This window comes from Parasteatoda tepidariorum, chromosome 8 (genome assembly GCF_982258835.1).
Source record: "Parasteatoda tepidariorum strain Cologne lab strain chromosome 8, Ptep-v5.0, whole genome shotgun sequence".
Lineage (NCBI taxonomy): Eukaryota > Metazoa > Arthropoda > Arachnida > Araneae > Theridiidae > Parasteatoda > Parasteatoda tepidariorum.
In genome coordinates, this window is record NC_141762.1 from 18,693,170 (window position 1) to 18,712,912 (window position 19,743).

The following is a 19,743-nucleotide window of genomic DNA, read 5'->3' on the forward strand; positions in this document are numbered from 1 at the left end:
TCATCTTAGATTCCCTTTCTTTCGCAGACACCAAACAAAGCCTCTCTTAAATATTGCCCTAACACCCCTTATTGAAATAGTTAAACCTCATAACTATAATCCTCGTCCCTGATCTAGACAAATGACGAGCCCTTTGGCAGAATTTTTTCAGGCCTCCTGCAACAAAACTATCTAGCACTCATATCCTTCTGCAAGATAGTTTCAATAATAACAAAGATGTATGTTATTGATTTAAATTAACAAAAAATGCTGTGTTTACAAAAAAAAAATTTTTTTTCATTCAATATATAATATTTTTTTATTCTTATATTATGGGCGATATTATAGCATTTTGTTGGGGAGAAAACCGCACTAATTCCTTTGCATTTCGAAAATCATCACATTAAAAAAATATAATCTAAAATCATGAAACCCTTAGCTGTAATTACTGAAAAACAAATTGACGACGAAGTCACTCGAATTGGACTCTTCAAATTTAAGTTCGTGTTTCATTTCAAGATTTGATTGTTGCAATAAATAATATCGGATTTTAAAAACTATATGTAAGTCAAAAGCAATAATTGCCGAAAAAAATGATAGAAGTGTTGCCTTAAAAAGTAAATACTCGAATGCACGATTCGAATTTCCCATATAGTCTGAAATATATCAGGATAATTAAAAAACCATGTGAAAATCAATAACTGCCAAAAATATAATCGAACTTCTCTATGGATTTATGATACTATCGGCGTAAATTGAAGGCCACAATAAGTGATTATTTAATTGCGCAATTCAAATTTTACACGTACATTTCTGCAGAAATGAAAACAAAATTTTTTCTTCCTAAAAGAAAAATCTTTCTGCAAGAATGCTGTAACGTTCTGTGACAATGTCGCTGCGATTCTGCCACAAGGATGACGAGGGGGAATTCTTTCTATAAGAAAAGGTACCTTATACCCAAACCTACCTGGGGTACTGGAATACTCACCAAAATACCTTCAATCATGTTAGATATGCAGTTCTATTGATACATTTCTATATAGCTAACAGTGAGATGATTAAGTAAGGACTTAAATTGAATTAAATTATAAAAAGTCAAAAATAATCAACACTTTCAGTGAGTTATTTTTTTGAATTACAGAACAATAAAAAATGAGGAACATTCAAATTCAGAATAAAATACATGCATTATATCATTAGTCTATATTAGATTAAGATTTAATTAAAATGATAAATTATCAATGTATCTTACCTCTTCAAAGTTTGAGTCCCACTTTGACTCAGTTATGACATATTTGACAGAATCACTCATATAATCTTCAATTTTTCTAAAATTAGAAGAATTTGAAATCAAACAAAAAGATAATGTATTTTTATAATTCAATACTTTATCAAGATTTCAAATACAGTGAAGGAATAAAAGTGCAAAAATATTGAAAAAATAAATTAAATAAAATTTATAAAAATAGTTAAATTATCTAAAAGGGAAACTTTTCATTACTTTATAACAAAAAATAGATTATCAAAATACTAATATGCTTAGTTTCGTAAAAAAAAAAAATAAATAAATAAATAATACAGTAGAGAACCATTTATCCGGTATCCAGATAACCGGGAAACCAGAAAACCGGGAAAAATTTTGCTTGATTTTCCCGCCATTTTAAACTAGAACGAAAAAAGCGGAAATTGGACTCATCCTTGAAGTTGAGTAGAGGAAAATGTAAGGAAGGGGAAATTTTTTTTCCCCTTTTACCCAGAGAAACGTCATTTCCTCCGTGACCTTGAAGGCAGGGAAGGGAGGAATGTTTTATTTTTTCCTTTAGGCCGTCAATCAAACTCAAGGGTGTGGCATGCTGATTTCGTTTTCTGCTTGATTTACGAGGGGGGTGGGGAAAATGCATTGCATGCATATCAGTGAACAGAAAAAGAAAAGAGAAAAATATATTTATTTGACGTCGACTAATAAAAGTAAAATCTTTTTCTTTTGAATAAATTCTCATTCTTTGGAAGTGCGGTATCAATTGCAAGTTTTTCTTGGTGTGGAATCACATCTGCTGTAATTAAAAATCTTGTTTTTATCAACAAAAAAAATAAAATAAAAGGAGAATTGTTTATTAATTTAAACATAGGATTATTTTATGAAGCAAATTGCAGTTTTGTTTTTCTGATTCCACTACGTTTGATTTTTTTTCTTTTCGCTTTAAATTTCGCACTCAATAAATTAATTCTTTTTATTCAATAAATTTTATCATTAGGTTTTTTTTTTTGAATTCCGTTGATCTTGCCTTGTTCCGGGTTTTAATATTTATGCTAGTGCCTTTTTTAACTATCGTTTCGGTTCGATAATTTTCAAGTGTTTTTATTTAGATTAATAAGTTTTCTTTTTATTTTATCGTTTCCCCCCGTATAATTAGGTATGAAATATATTGCGTTATTTAATCATTTGTTTTGTTTATATTATTTAATTTAGGAATTCTAATTATTTTTAAAAAATAAATATGAGAATTTTGTATTTTTTAAACTTGATTTTCTTGTCTAAACTTGCAAATTTTTTTATTCTTTTAAATGTTATATTTCTACCATTTTTTTTTTCTTTTTAAAGTTAGGAGTACCTTTCTTTTTTCTCTTACTTTATGCATTACACTTTTTCCTTGTACTTCGGGTTCGATAAAACATCGATTAACGACACTTTTTGGTCGATCCAGAAAACCGGGAAATTCAGATATCCGGGATAGCGATGGTCCCGAGCATCCCGGATAATTGGTTCTCTACTGTATATACTGATCCTAACAACTATGAGAATGTTGGCATACGACAGATTTTTTACTCCCACAATTACATTTGTATGTATTAACGACTGAAATTTGAAAAAAATTAAAGCAATTTTTTTAAAATTTATGAAAAAAAGATTTATTCTAGGTAGGATTTTATAAACAGTTCAAATGCATGTAGCTTCGGAAAAAAAATTTCTACCTCTAGGTAGCATGAAAAGCATGCACTTACCAGGGAAGTACACATACGATAAATTCCTATTGAAAATTTTAAAAATTACATTGTAGCTCTATTCCAGCTGATGACTTGGTTTAATTTTCATTTTTTAATACTGAAATTTGGGCTATATTTTTTTTTTTCCATTTCTTCTTTAACAAAAACTTTTTTAATTACTCACTTTCTAAAGTAAAGTTGTTTTTTCCCCACTGAAGAAGCTTTAAGTATAAAGTACTTCATTAAAATTTATAAATGTTTTTACTTTAAATCTTATTTATTTTAATAACAAAGGAAAAGTAGATATTTTTCAGAAAGAAAATGGATATTATTATTTTGTTTGTTCTTCATTCAAAAAAACATTTTTCAGTCATTAAAAAAAAGTTAAAATTAATAAATTTTAAAAAAATCAGTTAAAATAATAAGTTAATAAAAATTTGTAATTTAAAAAATTGGAAGATTTCACACAAAAATATAAAAAAAGTTTGTGTATTTACATTTAAAATAAATAAACACATTTTTCAGTATTAAGAATGAAAATTGAAAAACGTCATACGTTAGGACAGAACCATAGTTCTTATAACTATGAGTCAAACATCTTAACAATTCAGGCAAGCATGCTCACCTTTTTTATGTACTTATAACTTTAATAAATTAACTAAAAATTTGAAGCATCACATCTGCAAATTTTTTTCTTACCATATGTTTTAGACACTGCTAGTTAAATTAAGCTTTGTTTTATTTCGAAGTGAATTATACAGATGTGTACTTCCCTTGTTAGCAGAAATTGCTTAAAAATAACATTTTAAAACAATGATTAATACATATTTGAGTAAACAAAGTAGTGTTTAACCTTACTTACCCATTATAGGCAGTTATATATCGCGTCAAATCGTGCGATTTAGACTGAGAAAAATTTCCAAACAAATAAAAATGTTTTGCTTTAAATAGATTTGGTAGTTGAGGCAAAGGTAAATGTGAAGTATCAGGTTTTGTCTGTAGAAGTGACCCTGACTCTTCATCTGACTCAAGACAGTCATCTCCTTCAAGACTGATAACCTCTGGAGAAAACTTTTCATTTTTTTGTTTTATTTCTTTTTCGATTCTGAAATCATAATAATGAAAGATATGAACAAAAAAAAATTTGATCAAAAATGCTTTAAAACATTTCATAAAATGAAGTACTTTTAAAACTAAAAAACACAATACAAAATCTGCAAAACAAATTACTCGAGCTAAAAATAAAGGAAAACTTTTTTATGAACTTGAACAGATTTGCAATTACTAACTTAAATCATGCAAACTACAAATTTGCAATAAAAATACAAAATTTTAAAAAAAAATTATTATTATTATAATGGAAAAAATATTATAATAAAAATATTATATGCAGGGTATCTGCTACATAATATCAGTGATAGGTATATATACTATACAGTATATATTATAAATACTATAGAGATTTTCAAATTCATGACTTTTCATGACTAATTCAAAGAATTTCTCATTTTCTCCGACAAAAACACAACAATAAATTTAAAAAAGCATTATAATAGCATTGATTGAAATGATAGGTATAACCAAAACTGTTATAACCCGCATCTTCATATTTATAGATTTTAAATTTAAAAAATAGAGCAATGAAAGAGTTGAAGCAATAAACTAGCTGAAAAAAATACAAAAGTAAATAATTTTTCTTCTTTTTTTCTGCAGAATTATATTCTACAGATACTTTTCTTGATTTATCGGAAAGGAAAGAAATACTCCTGATTTCCTGTTCTCATTTCGGAATTAAAAAATTCACCAATGGCTGGCTTGCTTCAGCTAGAATTTTAAATTGATAAAATAAAAAAAATTTAAAATAACAAAAATTCTGAAATCACAGAAGTTTAAAAGTTACTTTAGAAATTATGTTTTTTCCTTCATTTTTTGAAAGAACAGTAATTATTAAAGAACATGATAAAAACATTTTATATTTTAATCAAATATGACTGTGATTGGGGATTTTGTTAGAAATTCAGATATTTGAAACACCATGAAATTGGAGGGGAGGGGGTAAAATCCATTTCGAAAATTAGACTTTTTGGCGGCCTACATCCATGAATTTCCTTGACTTTTTTTTAAAAAATAGTTAAAATCATGACATTTCATAACTATTTTTGCTCAATACCAAAATTCATGACTTTTCATAACTTTCCAGGTGCGGGGATACCCTGTATATAATAAAATATTACATAATAAAAAATATTATAATTATTATAATCATACTATATTAATTAAATACTATATTATAATAAAAACTATAATACTATATTATAAAAAACTATAATACTATATAATAAAAAACTAATACTATATTATAAAAAACTATAATACTATATAGTAATAAAAAATATAATATATAATGGGAGAGATAAAAAAATATAACAATCACGTAATAAGATGGTTATTATGATACAATTCTTAATTACAAAAAAAGTTAATAATTAAACTATAGCAATGGGCTATCAGGGGCCTAACAGTTGAGTAGAAAACATTTGCCAACACTCACCTTTTTTAACATTTCAGTTTAGAGTTTTGAGGTGATATTTTAACGCCTTATTTGAAAACAATTTTTTTCCAAATATATAAAATAATGTGCGACAGAAAATTACTATAGAAGTACAAATTAAAAGCTTTTATAGAACCATTCACTATTGATATTACTTTCATTTTTTTCACTATATATGCATCAATTTTCTGACTTATTTTCTAATAAAAAGTTTTCAGACTACCCAGAATAACAATTACAAGCAACAATGTCAATATATTAGTAAGGACCCAGATGAGAAAAATATTTGGGCAAAAAAGATTACTTTTTATGGCTTAAAATTTAAGTTAAGTTAATAAATATGAATACAAAATCACAATTATTCCTAAATAATATCTGATTGCACTATACAATAGCTATAATTAACAAACATATAGACTACAAATAAAATAAGTTTTGCATTATTTCCTATGTTTTTAAAAAATTTGAAACAAAAGACCATTTTTCATTAACCATTTACAAATATCGCCTTAAAGTCAAAGTATAAATTAAAATTCCAATTAAAAAAATTATACTTCAAATGATTATTTAAACATAACAGTACATACATTTTTATTAAGTTTCAAATAAAAGCCTTTTCCAGACCTAAAATTGTTGTTTCAGCAGAATTAATCTCATGACACATTTGAATTTCAAAACTTACAAATTTGTGAAAAGTTGAACAGAATAAAGCCAATGTTAAGTAAAAACAATAATGACTATTTTTTTTAAATGTACTGAAGAAATTTAATTTTTTTCAGGCTTTTGGTAAACATATTTATTTTTTTCAGAATAAAATCTAAATTTTTAATCCAATAATAAAACCCCCAAGTTTTTCAAGTTCACTAAATTTACTCAGGGGAGCAACCTGTTAGGTGAAACAAAAAAAAATTAGGTTTAAGTGCATAGTTAAGCAATTATTAAAAATGCTAAAAAGGTACTAAATCATATAATTACTAAATTTGGAGAAAAATTAGTGTTTGTGTTTATTTAATGTCCCTCAATATAGAAAATATACAACTCACTTTCGAATTTCATCTTCAGTATCACCTCCAGAATCTTCTTCTTTGTCAGTATCAGCTAAATAGTCTTCAATAGCATCCTCATCCTCAGTCTCACTCTCATCATATTCATCCGTAAGGACTCTTTTACTATTTGTTTTATCTGCTTTTTTTGGAGCAGGGGATGGCAATGGGCTGTTTGTTTTAGCAGAGCCTTAAATATTAAAAAAAAGTGCAACCTTTATAGTAACTGAATTCTCACTTATATAAAAATAAAATTAATGTCCCTATGTAACAGAATATTCTGATTTAAATCAACTTTTATTATATATACTGAAAAATGACTTTTGATGTCCGAAGCAAAAAGTTTGTTAAAACAGAACAAAAATACATAACTATAAATTTTTTAACTCTGAAAAGATAAATGGTGAAAAAATAAATGCAATCTATTTTCATTGACTTTATATTAGCTAGTAATAAGCAATTTAACTCTTGTATCCATTTGAAAAGTTTCTTTTTTTTTTTTACTTTTTTTTCTAAATTATGAGAAATTTCTCTTTAGCTTGATTAAAACTATATTAATAAAAATTATCACTCTTTATTTCGGTACTGTTTTTTATTATTGAGATATTTTCACTGTGTTGTAACAATAGAAATGCTTTATGCCTCTGCTGAGAAAAAAATAAAGGAAAAACATTTGTGGTGTCAACTTCAACATTTTCAATTAATTAGGATGAAAAACATTTTAACAGCAAATGAGATTTTTGTGCTAAACTCACAAAAAGAGATAAGTTGGATTGTTAAATCTGTAACTGAAAGGTTATTGATAAAAGCTACAAATTAGAAAGTACTTTTTCTAAGAATTATGGTATCCCACAAAAATTTTAATCATAAATATTTCCAAAAAAATATAATAATACCCTGAAGTCCTAAGATTTTGAAAGAAAGAAAATTTAAAATTTTATCACATTTCTCATGACATGAATTAGTAATCTTATATCAAACTCCATGTGCTGGGTAAATTTCATGTGTTGGATAAAATTCCATGTGCTGTATCATATACTAATACTATATCATTAATAACATATTATTCATGTAACTAATCCTTTTAAGATCGTAAGTAAAAGTCTAAATAATCAAGTTCCATTTTTGTTGATTTCAATCGGGAGGAAAAGAAAACAAAAAGTTATCTATTTATAACACAATCACATTAAAAGTTCTAATTAAAAATCTATGTGTGTGAAGTAATTATATTAATTATCTGTGTGTAAAATAATTATCAAAGAACAATACTTTAAATTTCAAAAAAAATGAAAACAATACAAGATATTTACCATTAAGAACTGGACTAGTTATTTTCCTCATTGGTTTTGGTTTAACTACTTCCTCTTCACTTTCAGATGATTCAGAACTGTCCCTTGCATACCTTCCTAGCATATACCTGAAATATAATGAGAATAACTTAACAGTATTTCATACTTGAAAAATTAACTACAAATTTGTTATAAGTTTGAAAAATAGTTCCAAAAAAAATTTTTTTTTCAATTACTTTTTCTGAATTTGATCTTTTATTTCTTTTAATTCACTGACAAAATTTCTATAAATTGAAGATGAAAATATACCATGTATCAATTTTGTTCAATGTTGTCAGTTGGTAACTACTAAAAAGTTTATTACAACACTTTTCGGTGGTAATTGTGGGTAGTTAATATATTGAAAGACTGATTGATTGATCGAATTTAGGGTTTAGTGGCACAAGGTCCAGATGAGGACATGCTGCGCCAATAAAAACAATAAAAACAATAAATTTAAAAACCTAAGTGCATACAAAATTTTATTTTAACACAATTACAATTGATAAAATAGTACTAGTAGGTGATTAAGACAAGATAATCTAATTAAAATCAGATAAAAGGTATGAATAAAATCAGATAAAAAGTATGAATGCAGTATAAAACGCACGAAGTGAGTAAAATGTACAAAGGTGGTAAGATATTTACAAGAGTGTATAAAACAGTAGATGTGTTAAAACTTTTATATGCTGTTAAAAATGCAAACGACACGTAAAAATGCAAAAATGTTAAGTTGGTGAATGTCATCCAACAAATCTCGAATGCATAAAATGGAACTCCTAAATAACTTTAAACGATGTTGATTAAAACATGGTCAGTTTATTAAAATATGATGAATTGTGAGAAGAACGTTACAAGTACTGCATTCAGGGGGAGATATTGAAAGACTGATGAAACACACTAGGGACAAACTTTAAAATAGTCCTGAGTAAATATCTTTATCAGAAATTAAATTTAAAACATAATGATTTCCTGAATTCTATATTCTAAAATTATTCTTGGCATGACAGGTAGTCAAAAACGTCCCTTAATACACAAGAAATTTTGATAAGGATTCTTTTACATTCTCCCCCCTCCCCCAATTTTATTCTTTATTAAATCTGATCCTTAAATTTTCCCAAAAGATGTTTATGGTACTATCCACACCTGCAGCTTTATTCTTCTCATTCATAAACAGCAAACTGGAATTTAAGATTCATTCGAATTGGAGCGAAATTGGAGTACCATCAGTTTAGTTTTAAACACTTCGTACAGGGCAACGATATAGGTTTTGAAGTTAAACAAATAAATTGAAGGGAAAAAATACTCTAGAACTTTACCCAGACTTAAAGAGAAATAATTAAGAAAAACTTACTTCTTCCAAGGCAATAAGGCACGTTTCTTGTGACAATCAATAATCCAGTCTTTAGTGACAATTTTCCCATTTTCGTCTTTAACTTGAACGTATTTTGGGGTATTTATAAATGCACAACTAAGATAAGAAATAAGTATTAATATATGCTTTTTAAGTTGATTAATGAAAAAAAAATTATATGGATAATTTTTAAAAATTTTGAATACAAAAAAAGTCATCCAATAGCTTCTAGTAGATTTTTGAAAAATTTCTGAAAGCTGATCTTTTAAATACATACACCTCGAATACATGAATATTTAAATATAGAATAATTAAAGTTTAGCAAATATGTTATTTCACTACTCTTTTACTTTAATTTTGAATTATTTAGTTGATTTCCTAGTTTTTTGAAGATTCCATCAATATATATTCCTGTATAGAGCTTACACTTGATTCCTTCCACACTACTGTAAAATGTTTTCGTTTTGTTTTGTTTTGTTTTTGTACATAATAACATTCTCTATTTTAGAAACAATAGAAGCCATTATAGCAAAACTAAAACACTGGCTGTAATGAAAAAACAAATTAAACAAAAAAAAATCTTTTTTTTTTCCTTCTGATTTCTACAGATAAATCAAAGAACTTAACTTACAAAATAGTTATTTATTGCTCATATAAAAAGATAAATTCTATGTTTAAAAAAAATTTAAATAGACTTCAGTTAGTGGAATTATTTGAATAATCAAGATTTTCAATAATTGCGAATATAAAAGCAACTTGGTGGCAACAAATTAATTTAGTTTATTATGGGTGACACAAAATTAGTTCAGAAATCTTTTACAGAATACTTGAAAATTGAGCAAGAGAAGTTATTAAGGGAAGCAAGACGTTTTCAATGTCGAAAAAATTATTTTTTCAACCATATCGACAAGCCATTTTTTCTTAATATTAAACACATTTTAAAACTTTAAACTTTACATTTATGAAAACTACATATTAATATCATTCAATAACAATAAAAAGGAATTGAAAATTTAATGTATATATAATTTTTTTTTAACCAGACACAGCTTTCGGTACGCTCAAAAAATTTTCTACATGAAATATCCACAAAAAATTGGTATACACTCATGTAAATATGTTTGAAAAATCAGGTGAAATAGTTTGTTTCATAATATGTACAAAATATATTATTTATAAGCAAAATAAATGTAGTATTTCTGAAAAAAATGCAAAATTTCGTTCAAATTTTGAAAAACTTCCCCTGTATAACAAAATTATAATGAAAAAAATAAACTTTATATAGTTAATTAAATGTAAATAAGGTATATGTACAAGCATAGAAATTTTCATAACTTTACAATGATTTGTTTTTTGTACGAGCGTACCGAAAGTTGTTGGTAAAAAAAAAATTATATTTACATAAAATTTTCAAATATTTATAAAAATTAAATGTATAAACATTTTAAATTCCTTTTTATTGTTATTGAATTATATTAATATGTAGTTGTCATAAATGTAAAGTTTAAAGTTTTAAAATGTATTTAATATTAAGAAAAAATGGCTTGTCGATAAGGTTGAAAAAATCTTTTTTTCGACATCGAAAACGTCTTGCTTCCCTTAAGAAAGTGAAAAAGCAAATATGTATGGTATTATAATACAATTTTAAAATTACATTATCAAATAATCAATACATTTTATCAATTTCAATGAAACAATGTTTTCATTTTTTTAATTAATCTCATTTAATTTCTTAACAACAACATGCGTCAATTTTTTGTTAAAAATTAATACTCATACTTACACAAGATGTGTACAAGTGCGATCCCAGTCTCCTTTATATTTGGCACCCATTTCTAATGCTTTGTCACGTATTTCACTTCTTAGTGGATTGACAAAACCACTTATTACAAAAACAACTCCTTTCATCAATTCTTTGAAAGGGGGTTTAGAATTCGTTCTATCTACAAAAAAATTATTACATTGTAATGCTTAAAAAATAAATACTTCGTAAAATTAAAAAATAACAAATGATCTGTTTTTGTGAAAAAAGTAATTGACAAGATTTAAAAAAAGCAACAACAAAAAAAAATTTCAAATTTTCATTAAAAAAATACAGAAATACATAAATTTTTCTCACTCATCTTTGATTGGCACTTTGATAAAGTCCTCGATATTTATGAAATTTTCAAATATTTTAAGAATAAAGTCTTAAAAATAAGTTAAATTTCCGCATTTCACTTTAAGAATTATTGTGAACAATTCTGATAATAATCATATCAGAGCATTAAAATTTGACTCATAACAAATATCTATTTGCTAAGAAATAAAAATTTAGCCAATTGCTTTAAAATATGAAGAAGAAAAAAATTTTAAAATAGTTAGAAAAAATTTTAAAGTTGAAGGATAAGAACACATTAGCCATATTTAAGTACATAAAAAAGGTAACAAGAAAAAAGAAATTTTCCACACCCTTCATTCAAGAAATGATAAACTAAACTTTCTGAACAAAAAAGGTTTCTTAAACTTCTTTTTAAACAAATTTTGTGTTATCATTTCTTTATCAATTTTCAACTGTTATCATTTTTCAGAAAGCTTGTATGGATTCCATTTCAATCTTATCTACTTTATGTTGTTTTAAATAGCAAAATATGAATTGTCTGATTATATCTATGACGCCCGGTGGCTGAGCGGTAGCGCTTCGCGCTGTCGTGCCACAGGTCCTTGGTTCGATCCTTGGGCCGGGCAAGGCCGACTCAGCCTTTCATACCTTCAGTGGGTCGATAAAATGTGTACCAAGCATGCTTGGGAACTAACACTGGGGGTTCCGCGTTCGGCTGACCACCTGACCGGAACATATGCTCCTGCACCCCAGAGCCCAAGGTCAAGAAAACTGAGATGGGCACAGTCGGCCTTGGCCCTCTTAATGGGCTGTCGCGCCACTGAGTTAGTTAGTTAGTTTAGATTATATCTATGCATAAAAATTTTATCAAAATATTAATAAGATGGCCAGAAACACAAAAAAAAATCTGCTGAATTTTCCTTTTCCTTTTTTTTTTAATCTAAAGGCATTAATATTATAAATCATTTATTTATGCCTCATGTTTAGATATTACAAAACACTTTTACTTGTTTTTAGAGCTGAAAATAAACTTTTTTTTTTTAAATATTTCAAGTCTAATTTTTTTCAAGTTAAGACTTTTTGTGAATTTTAAATAAGAGTGCCATAGATTTTTTCTCATTTTCCAGAATGATAAAACTCTGTTTTCCCTGTTCTGAGCCGCCCTGATTCAAATAATAGCAAATGAATACCAATGAATAATAATAGAAACATGGAAGTTTACTAAAATGTGAAATTTTTACATCAAATAATTGTAATAAATGTTAGAATTATTTAAATCGAATCTCAATAACTAATTTCCCATTATTGACAATTCAAAGACTGGTCGTTTTCCAGGCATGATATAGGAGTTTACCAGATTTTTGTAAATAATTATAACTTTCCCTGACTATTCCCTGCCTTTTAGAGTTAAATAATTTATTTAATTTAATTATAACAGAAATAAGAATGATTAAAAAAAATGAAATTTATATAATTAAAGAAATTTTAAAAACTAGGAAATACGTAATACCAATAATAATGGCATCATAGCTATCCTCAAGCAAGGAAAAGTAGAAAATGAAATAATTAAGTTACTTAGACTAGTCACTTCTTGTAAATATTTGGTTAGATAGACTTTCTACATATATAAGTTTGATTCTCATGGGTTTTCATTGCATCCAGTTATGACAAAAAATCAAGGTGACTTTAGTTAGGACACCTGTACCAGTAATATCAAGTATAAAGGATTAATTTTGCTTCAAAACTCTAGTTATAATAGCAGATCTATTTAGATTAATCACCAATTAAAATAGGGCCGGGATAGCCTGGTTGGCAGGACTCTCGTTCATGAGAATAGACGTTCGAATCCTGCCAGCCGGTACAGGATTGGAGATTGATTGTCCTATGGTTTAGATCAAAATTATTATCTGTGGATAAATGAATGGACGTATAAATGGGTCCACTCTATAAACGGATGTGACGTATGGGTGTGGTAGAAGTCAAATTCTTGGCCATAGATGGTGCCACTGGAAAACAAGAACAATCGCATCCCCCACTGCCTTAATGGACTACGACAACAACCAATTAAAATAAAACAGAATAGGATGCCTGAGATAAAAACAAATAATTTACTAACATTTAAGTTAACTGTTATACTTAAATAATAGTATAATAAACATGATACACTAAAACTGTTAAGAAAAAATTTCTAAAATTAAAACATGTATGAAAGACAACAATACCAATAATTCTGAACAAAATATATCCATTTATCGTAAAAAAAGATTTATTCTATTTCTATGATGCAATTTTTATGAAACGAAACATACTTAACAGAATTAAACTTTTTTCTGATTATTCACTTATTGTTTTTTATAGTCCTTTCCTTTTTTTTTTCGTAAACATGCTAGTCTAATAATATTACATTCAAATGGGATGATGTGGTAAATATTAGTTCATTGTAGTTAAATATTAAATAACCAAATGAAGATAAAATACAAATAAAAAAACATATCAATAAAAATTCATACCTTTAGTCAATGCTTTTGAGGCCTCTATCATTTTAGAAACTGGCTTTCTTGAAGTAGTTGGTGAATTTGAGTTAGATGTATTCAAACCAAAAATATCTTTGGGACCAAATTTTTCTTTCTTAGATTCATTAGAATTTGACTCCTCTGAGTTTTTGCTCCCCAAAATATCCCTGTAACCGACTTTCGCCTTGTTTACTCGAACTGAAGGTGATTCCTTTTTTGCAGGTTTTTCAAGATCCGAATCTATATATTTTCTCTTCACTGGATTCTAAATAATAAAAAAAAAGGCATTTATAATATAAAAATTTACGAAAAATAACATATATAAAATATTAATAGATCACTGGCATGTGCATACAGTAATTGAAAATCAATATGAATGGAAAAATCAGAGCTCATTTTAATTATGTTATAGGATAGATGTCCAACTTAAGGATATCCATCAGTTATGATTAGGGCTGCAAGTTTGTCGCAGGAAAAAAGACCCCAAATTCGCGGAAAAATAGCGGGAAATTTTGAAAATTACACAAATTCTAAACATAAAAGAATTTATTATATAAATGATACAAAAGACAGAAATTGCGCAAATAATAAAAAAAGCTTAAAAATACACAACAAAAGTATTTCTTTGAATTTCAAGCAATATTAATATTTTTATTTAAATGAACAGAATTTTGGTACCAAGTATTGTACATTGTCAGATTATTCTCATTTATCTTTCGTCTTTCATCACTTAATACATTTTTACACTTAGAAAACGATCTTTCTGCGTCAACGCTGTTTTTAGGTACCGACAAACTTCGAATTGCCACTTTTGCCAATTTAGGAGCTTTCGATCTTTGATTTCCAAAACTCGATCAATTTTCCTTCACCAACGCGCAATTCCTTGACCGTTGCTTTGTAAGAAGTAATTGCTGTGAAAACTCAAACATTCTACATTCAAACTACTAGTTACAAGTCCCTACTAACTACTAGTCCCCCCCCCTTTATCTCGAAACTGATCCATATTTAAGAAATCACAAGAAGTCGTCTAGGAAAAATTATCTGGATATGTAGAAAGGCAGTAGAAATTTCATTGCCCAGTGCAATAGCATGTATAACAATTTTTCTGTCTAAGATTTGATTTATAACATTTTCCTTCTTTTGTGATTCCAATTTCTTTCGTACTCTTACTGACTTCAGGAAGGTAATTACCCTCCTTTGGTGTAGAAAGACCACCTTAGTTGACGACATTGTGATTATCTCTTATCTCTGAACTATTTTCATGTCATTTTGCTATTGATTCACTCCCCTAAATATCTAATCAATTTTACATGTTCAATTTAAAATAAAAAAAATCTGTTTAATAAAAATAATAAATTTAAAAAAATCACATTTTAAGCAATTTTTGAGCAAGTCAAGACATATTGAGAAATTCGCGGATTTTAGGAAAAAAGATGACAATTTCGCGAAATCATCGCGGAAATTCGCGCCGCGACAAACCTGCAGCCCTAGTTATGATTCATAATTACTCATTCACATACTTGAATACAATAGAAACCTGCAAAATCGGAATTCTGGGTTATCCAAACTGATTTTATTTTTCCATAATCAGAATTGAACAAAATATTTTAAAAAATATTCATATGTAAAAACACAGGAAAAAACAAAATATATTTTCCCAGCTAGAAATGGTTTGATTATCGACTTTAATGGTTCGATTTGATAAATTAGACTGAAAAAACTGGTCAGGTTTCTATTGAAGTGATGTTATCCTTGATAATTAGTCAATATTTCACTAACTTATGAATAAAAGAATAAAGCTAGTATGCTAAACTAATGTACACTAAAGTTTAATTTTAGCTACGTTGGTACTTAACAGTTTTCTTTTTATATTTATAACAGAATTTTGGAAAATCCAGATTTTTCCAGATTCTATAAGATACATGTTCAAATTAGTCTGTGGTAACATGAGAAATGTTAAAAAAGTAATTAAGTTTTCCTCAAATATTTCATCCTATCAATAATTATCAGAAAAAATGTGTGATTAATATGCTTTATCAACTAACTGAGAATTTATAAATTTATATTGAATCAATTTAATGATTCTTCAGTCAACTGTAATTGTCAGCAGACACTGATTTTTTGTTTTTTTTGGGGGGGGGCTAGAAAAATTGACAAAAAATTAGAAAAGAACACTTGCCTAAGGAAAAAAGGTATAGATAAATAAGAAAACCCATTACTTTTAATCACTTTTATATTTTAATTGCTAATAAACGTTTTCAAAACCTATTGAGAAATATTTTGAACACTTTGTAACACAGATATTATAGTAATTGAAATACTAAATAAATGCTTTCAGTGTTCATAATTCTTTTTTAAACTACAACTATCACAAAACTATTTATTTAGCTTGAGAAATACCCACATAAATAATGTTTCTTCCAAAATGGTTAAGTGAGATTCGCCGAATTATTAGAAATATATATTTTATATCAAAAATCAGCATTATCACTAAATATAATGCTATTTTTATTTTCAAGCATACTGTTATTCAAAACGAAATAAAGAAATAAATTTCTTCCCCTATCTGAACTAGATATAAATTTTATATTCATACAAGTTGTCTGCTTCATTTGGGTAATATTTTTAAAAGTTTTGATTGTGTTATTATTAACTACACTATTAGTAAAGGCAAAATAATTTACCAATTTATAAGTCTATTTACGAACTGCTGTAATGCTTTTACACAGAGTAAGGTCAACACAGTATTGTTTGTGATGCTTTATGATTGATGTGTGCATAGTAAAAATCAGATATTTCAAGCATTGCTCCCTGCCAAATAATATGTAACAAATATAACCAATAAATAACAAAATTATAATATCACGTTTCAGCAAATACTTGTTAAAATAAAAGTTTAGACAAGTAAATTGATTAAAAAATAAAAATGACTGGATTAAGAAATCAAAACTTATATAAAGAGACCAAAAATTAAAAGCAAATATCACTTTTAATAATAAAAAATTTTATCATTTAAACAAATTTATACCTGAGAAGTAGTCTTGGAGGAATCGTTTGAAGACAAAACCATTGCAGCATAAGATGGTGAATCTTTATCAGTTTTTTCTAGAATTACATAGGGGGGAAATTAATAAATTGGTTACATTTTGTAATTTAAGGTATTGATAAAACTAACTAAAAAGATAAAGAGATAACTAAAAAGATGAATGATAACTTTTTTATAGTAAATAAACTAGTGTTTCAAGTTATTGGAATATATAAAATATATATAATATTTAAAACATATAATGCTCAATAAAATGTCATATTTATAAGGATATCATCTTAAAAGTAGCAACTAAAGAAGGTAATGAAAGAACTATTAATATATTAGCTGATATTTTGATATTTTAAAAAAAAATTATTGAAAGAAATCTTAAAAAAATATTAAGTTTGCCTCCGTGGAGGACTTTTTTGATGGAGCTAACACGCATTTGTGTTACATAGAGAGGAAGACCGCAAGAACCTCCCAAGGTTAGTCTGACAGCAAGGGGACTCTAAGCCATGATCTATCCACCACTGAGGATATAGGAAGGTGACAAGAGAATGATTGATTCTTTAGTAGGGAAATAGCTTAATATTTTTAGTTGAGATAAGACGAAAAATTTATATGCTTTAAAAATGGTGGAAAGTTGTATAGTTTTTTCCTTAAAATTTAAAGCAGAAATAGTATTTTTTTTTATTTATTTTTTTTTTTCAAATTCAGAAAAATCGGTGTATGGGTAGAAGAATAGATTGAAAATACCATTTATGACATAAATGACTGTCAGGACATAAATGACTATTTGCATCCGGTTATGGGAGTGTCCGCTTTGCGGAGAAAGTATATAATGTTTAATTCATAGAAGATTAGTGGGGAATTAAAAGTACAGTTAAGTCTGCCTGTTTATCTCAAACCTCTTTGACACGAAAAACTCTATCTCAAAATTTCTAAAATTCCTCACATTTACTATTTAAAACCAATGTATTTTCTATTTCTATCTCAAAAGTTTTTTTCAAAACCTCTGTTTCTCGAATTTATTATAATGGAGCACAAATGCCCAAACAACATAACAAACAAAGAAGGTTAGAAGTCAAAAATCTTTAATAAGATTATTTTCAGTGCTGAAGGTATGGTAAAAATTTTACGTAAATAGATATATATGGTATAATTAACTAACAGAAATGCCTATATTTTTTGACTAAAATTAATTAAAGCACTTTCAATCGATAGTTGATAACAGGACCCCTCAAAAAGAAATCCAATGAAGCCTGAATAAAAAGCAATCTTAGAACAAATACTTACTCAATGAAGAATTGATGACTTTATTCTTCCTTTCAAGCCAAGAGCCTACAGGAGGTGAATCCTCTTCTTCATCGTCATTGTACTTTATTTTGAAGGCACCAAGTTTTGCTGTAGTCTAGAAAAATGAATTTTTATATATACAAACTAGGGAAATTATTAAATATAAAAATTATATTTTTATCTAGAAAATTCAAAATAAATAATAATACTAATTTCAATTGGTTATCCATTAAAACACAAATGAAAAAAAAAAAGGTTTTTACACTTCAGTTAGAGCCTGACAGTAAAAAGATACAACAAAAAAGAATATTTAAATTCTTACAGTTTTTGATTCAGGTTCCACTGGACGTTCAGCAACCTTTTCTGGAGGTGATAGGAATTTAATGAAACTCAATCCGTAAGTTATATTCTAAAAGTAAACATGAGAGTTATAGTTTTTCTCAATCAGGTTAAAATATACAATAAAGTAGTGTATAAGACTAAAAAAATAATAATAATAACAAGTAATAATTTAAAATAATCCACAATATTTTCTAAAAGCAATAAGAATATAATAAAATTTTATCCATAAGTTGAATGCTAAGATAAAAAGATTGGTGTTCTATTTTTTAAAATTATTTCATATTAAATAATGAATCATAAATTGTATTCAAAATAATATATTGTAATAATAATAAAATGTATTCATAAGAATGAATATGTTGTTGAAGACAGAGGTGGCGGTCTGTCACATTAATACTAGCAAAAACCTTTTTTAATTTTTTTACTATTAAGAATATATTGAAATTCATCAGAGAAAGAAATTATTAATATAATACATATTTCTTGCTTTGCAAAAGAAACTTTTTTAAAAGTTTTACAGCTATTTTTCGGCAAAAGAAATAACCATTTTCAAAGACCCCACAGTTTTAGGTTACCAAACAGAATCAAGCTAAAATATCATAGATTTGAAAAGAATACATTATTTATAAAGGGTACTTTTATAGTAATTTTGCTTCAATATTTTTGACTTCATACAATTTATGCACTCTGTTATGATATATGCTTATGATTTCTATTTTTCCAATCAACTCCCTAAAAATTCTCTTTTCGACAATGTAAGTTGTTTGATGACAATAGGAATGTCCTCAAACATTATTTTTCTTGTAGTGGATCCAGTTTTTCACTTTAGCATCCAGCTTTTCGTGAAAAGCTCTGCAAGAAGAATCTTATGTCGCATACGATTTTTCAAAGACAAGATTTTGCTGATCACTTAGAAAAAAAGAATTATATGTTATTTAACATAAAAGCCTCATACATTCACGAAGAGTTATGTTTGTCCCAAGATTCCGTATGAGGAACTGCACTACATAAAAACTAAACCATGAACCATTAATTATTTCATATATTGATCCACTATAGCTGTGCTTCGTGCCCGAGTGGTTAATTCTTATCTTATTAAAAAGATACATATAAAAACCGCAATTGATATGAATAAATATGCTCTCAATTAATGTGAAAATTACAGAAACAAAGAACAGTGGGATCACACTTCTATTGAAACGAAAAAGAAACTAAATTACGCT

General features: G+C 27.0%; 1 protein-coding gene across 2 annotated transcripts in view; it reads right to left on the minus strand.

The window, feature by feature from the left end:
* XRCC1 (DNA repair protein XRCC1) overlaps positions 1-19,743 on the minus strand; it is a 29,130-nt gene that overhangs the window by 3,048 nt on the left and 6,339 nt on the right. For both annotated transcript variants that reach the window (XM_087149914.1, XM_087149915.1), the window contains 10 exons: positions 18,501-18,587; positions 18,179-18,293; positions 16,883-16,959; positions 13,852-14,119; positions 11,024-11,183; positions 9,241-9,357; positions 7,869-7,975; positions 6,559-6,748; positions 3,827-4,069; positions 1,232-1,307 (listed from right to left, as the gene is read on the minus strand). In XM_087149914.1, the coding sequence (XP_087006040.1) occupies positions 1,232-1,307; positions 3,827-4,069; positions 6,559-6,748; positions 7,869-7,975; positions 9,241-9,357; positions 11,024-11,183; positions 13,852-14,119; positions 16,883-16,959; positions 18,179-18,293; positions 18,501-18,587 (1,440 nt within the window). The remainder of the gene's footprint in view (positions 1-1,231; positions 1,308-3,826; positions 4,070-6,558; positions 6,749-7,868; positions 7,976-9,240; positions 9,358-11,023; positions 11,184-13,851; positions 14,120-16,882; positions 16,960-18,178; positions 18,294-18,500; positions 18,588-19,743) is intronic.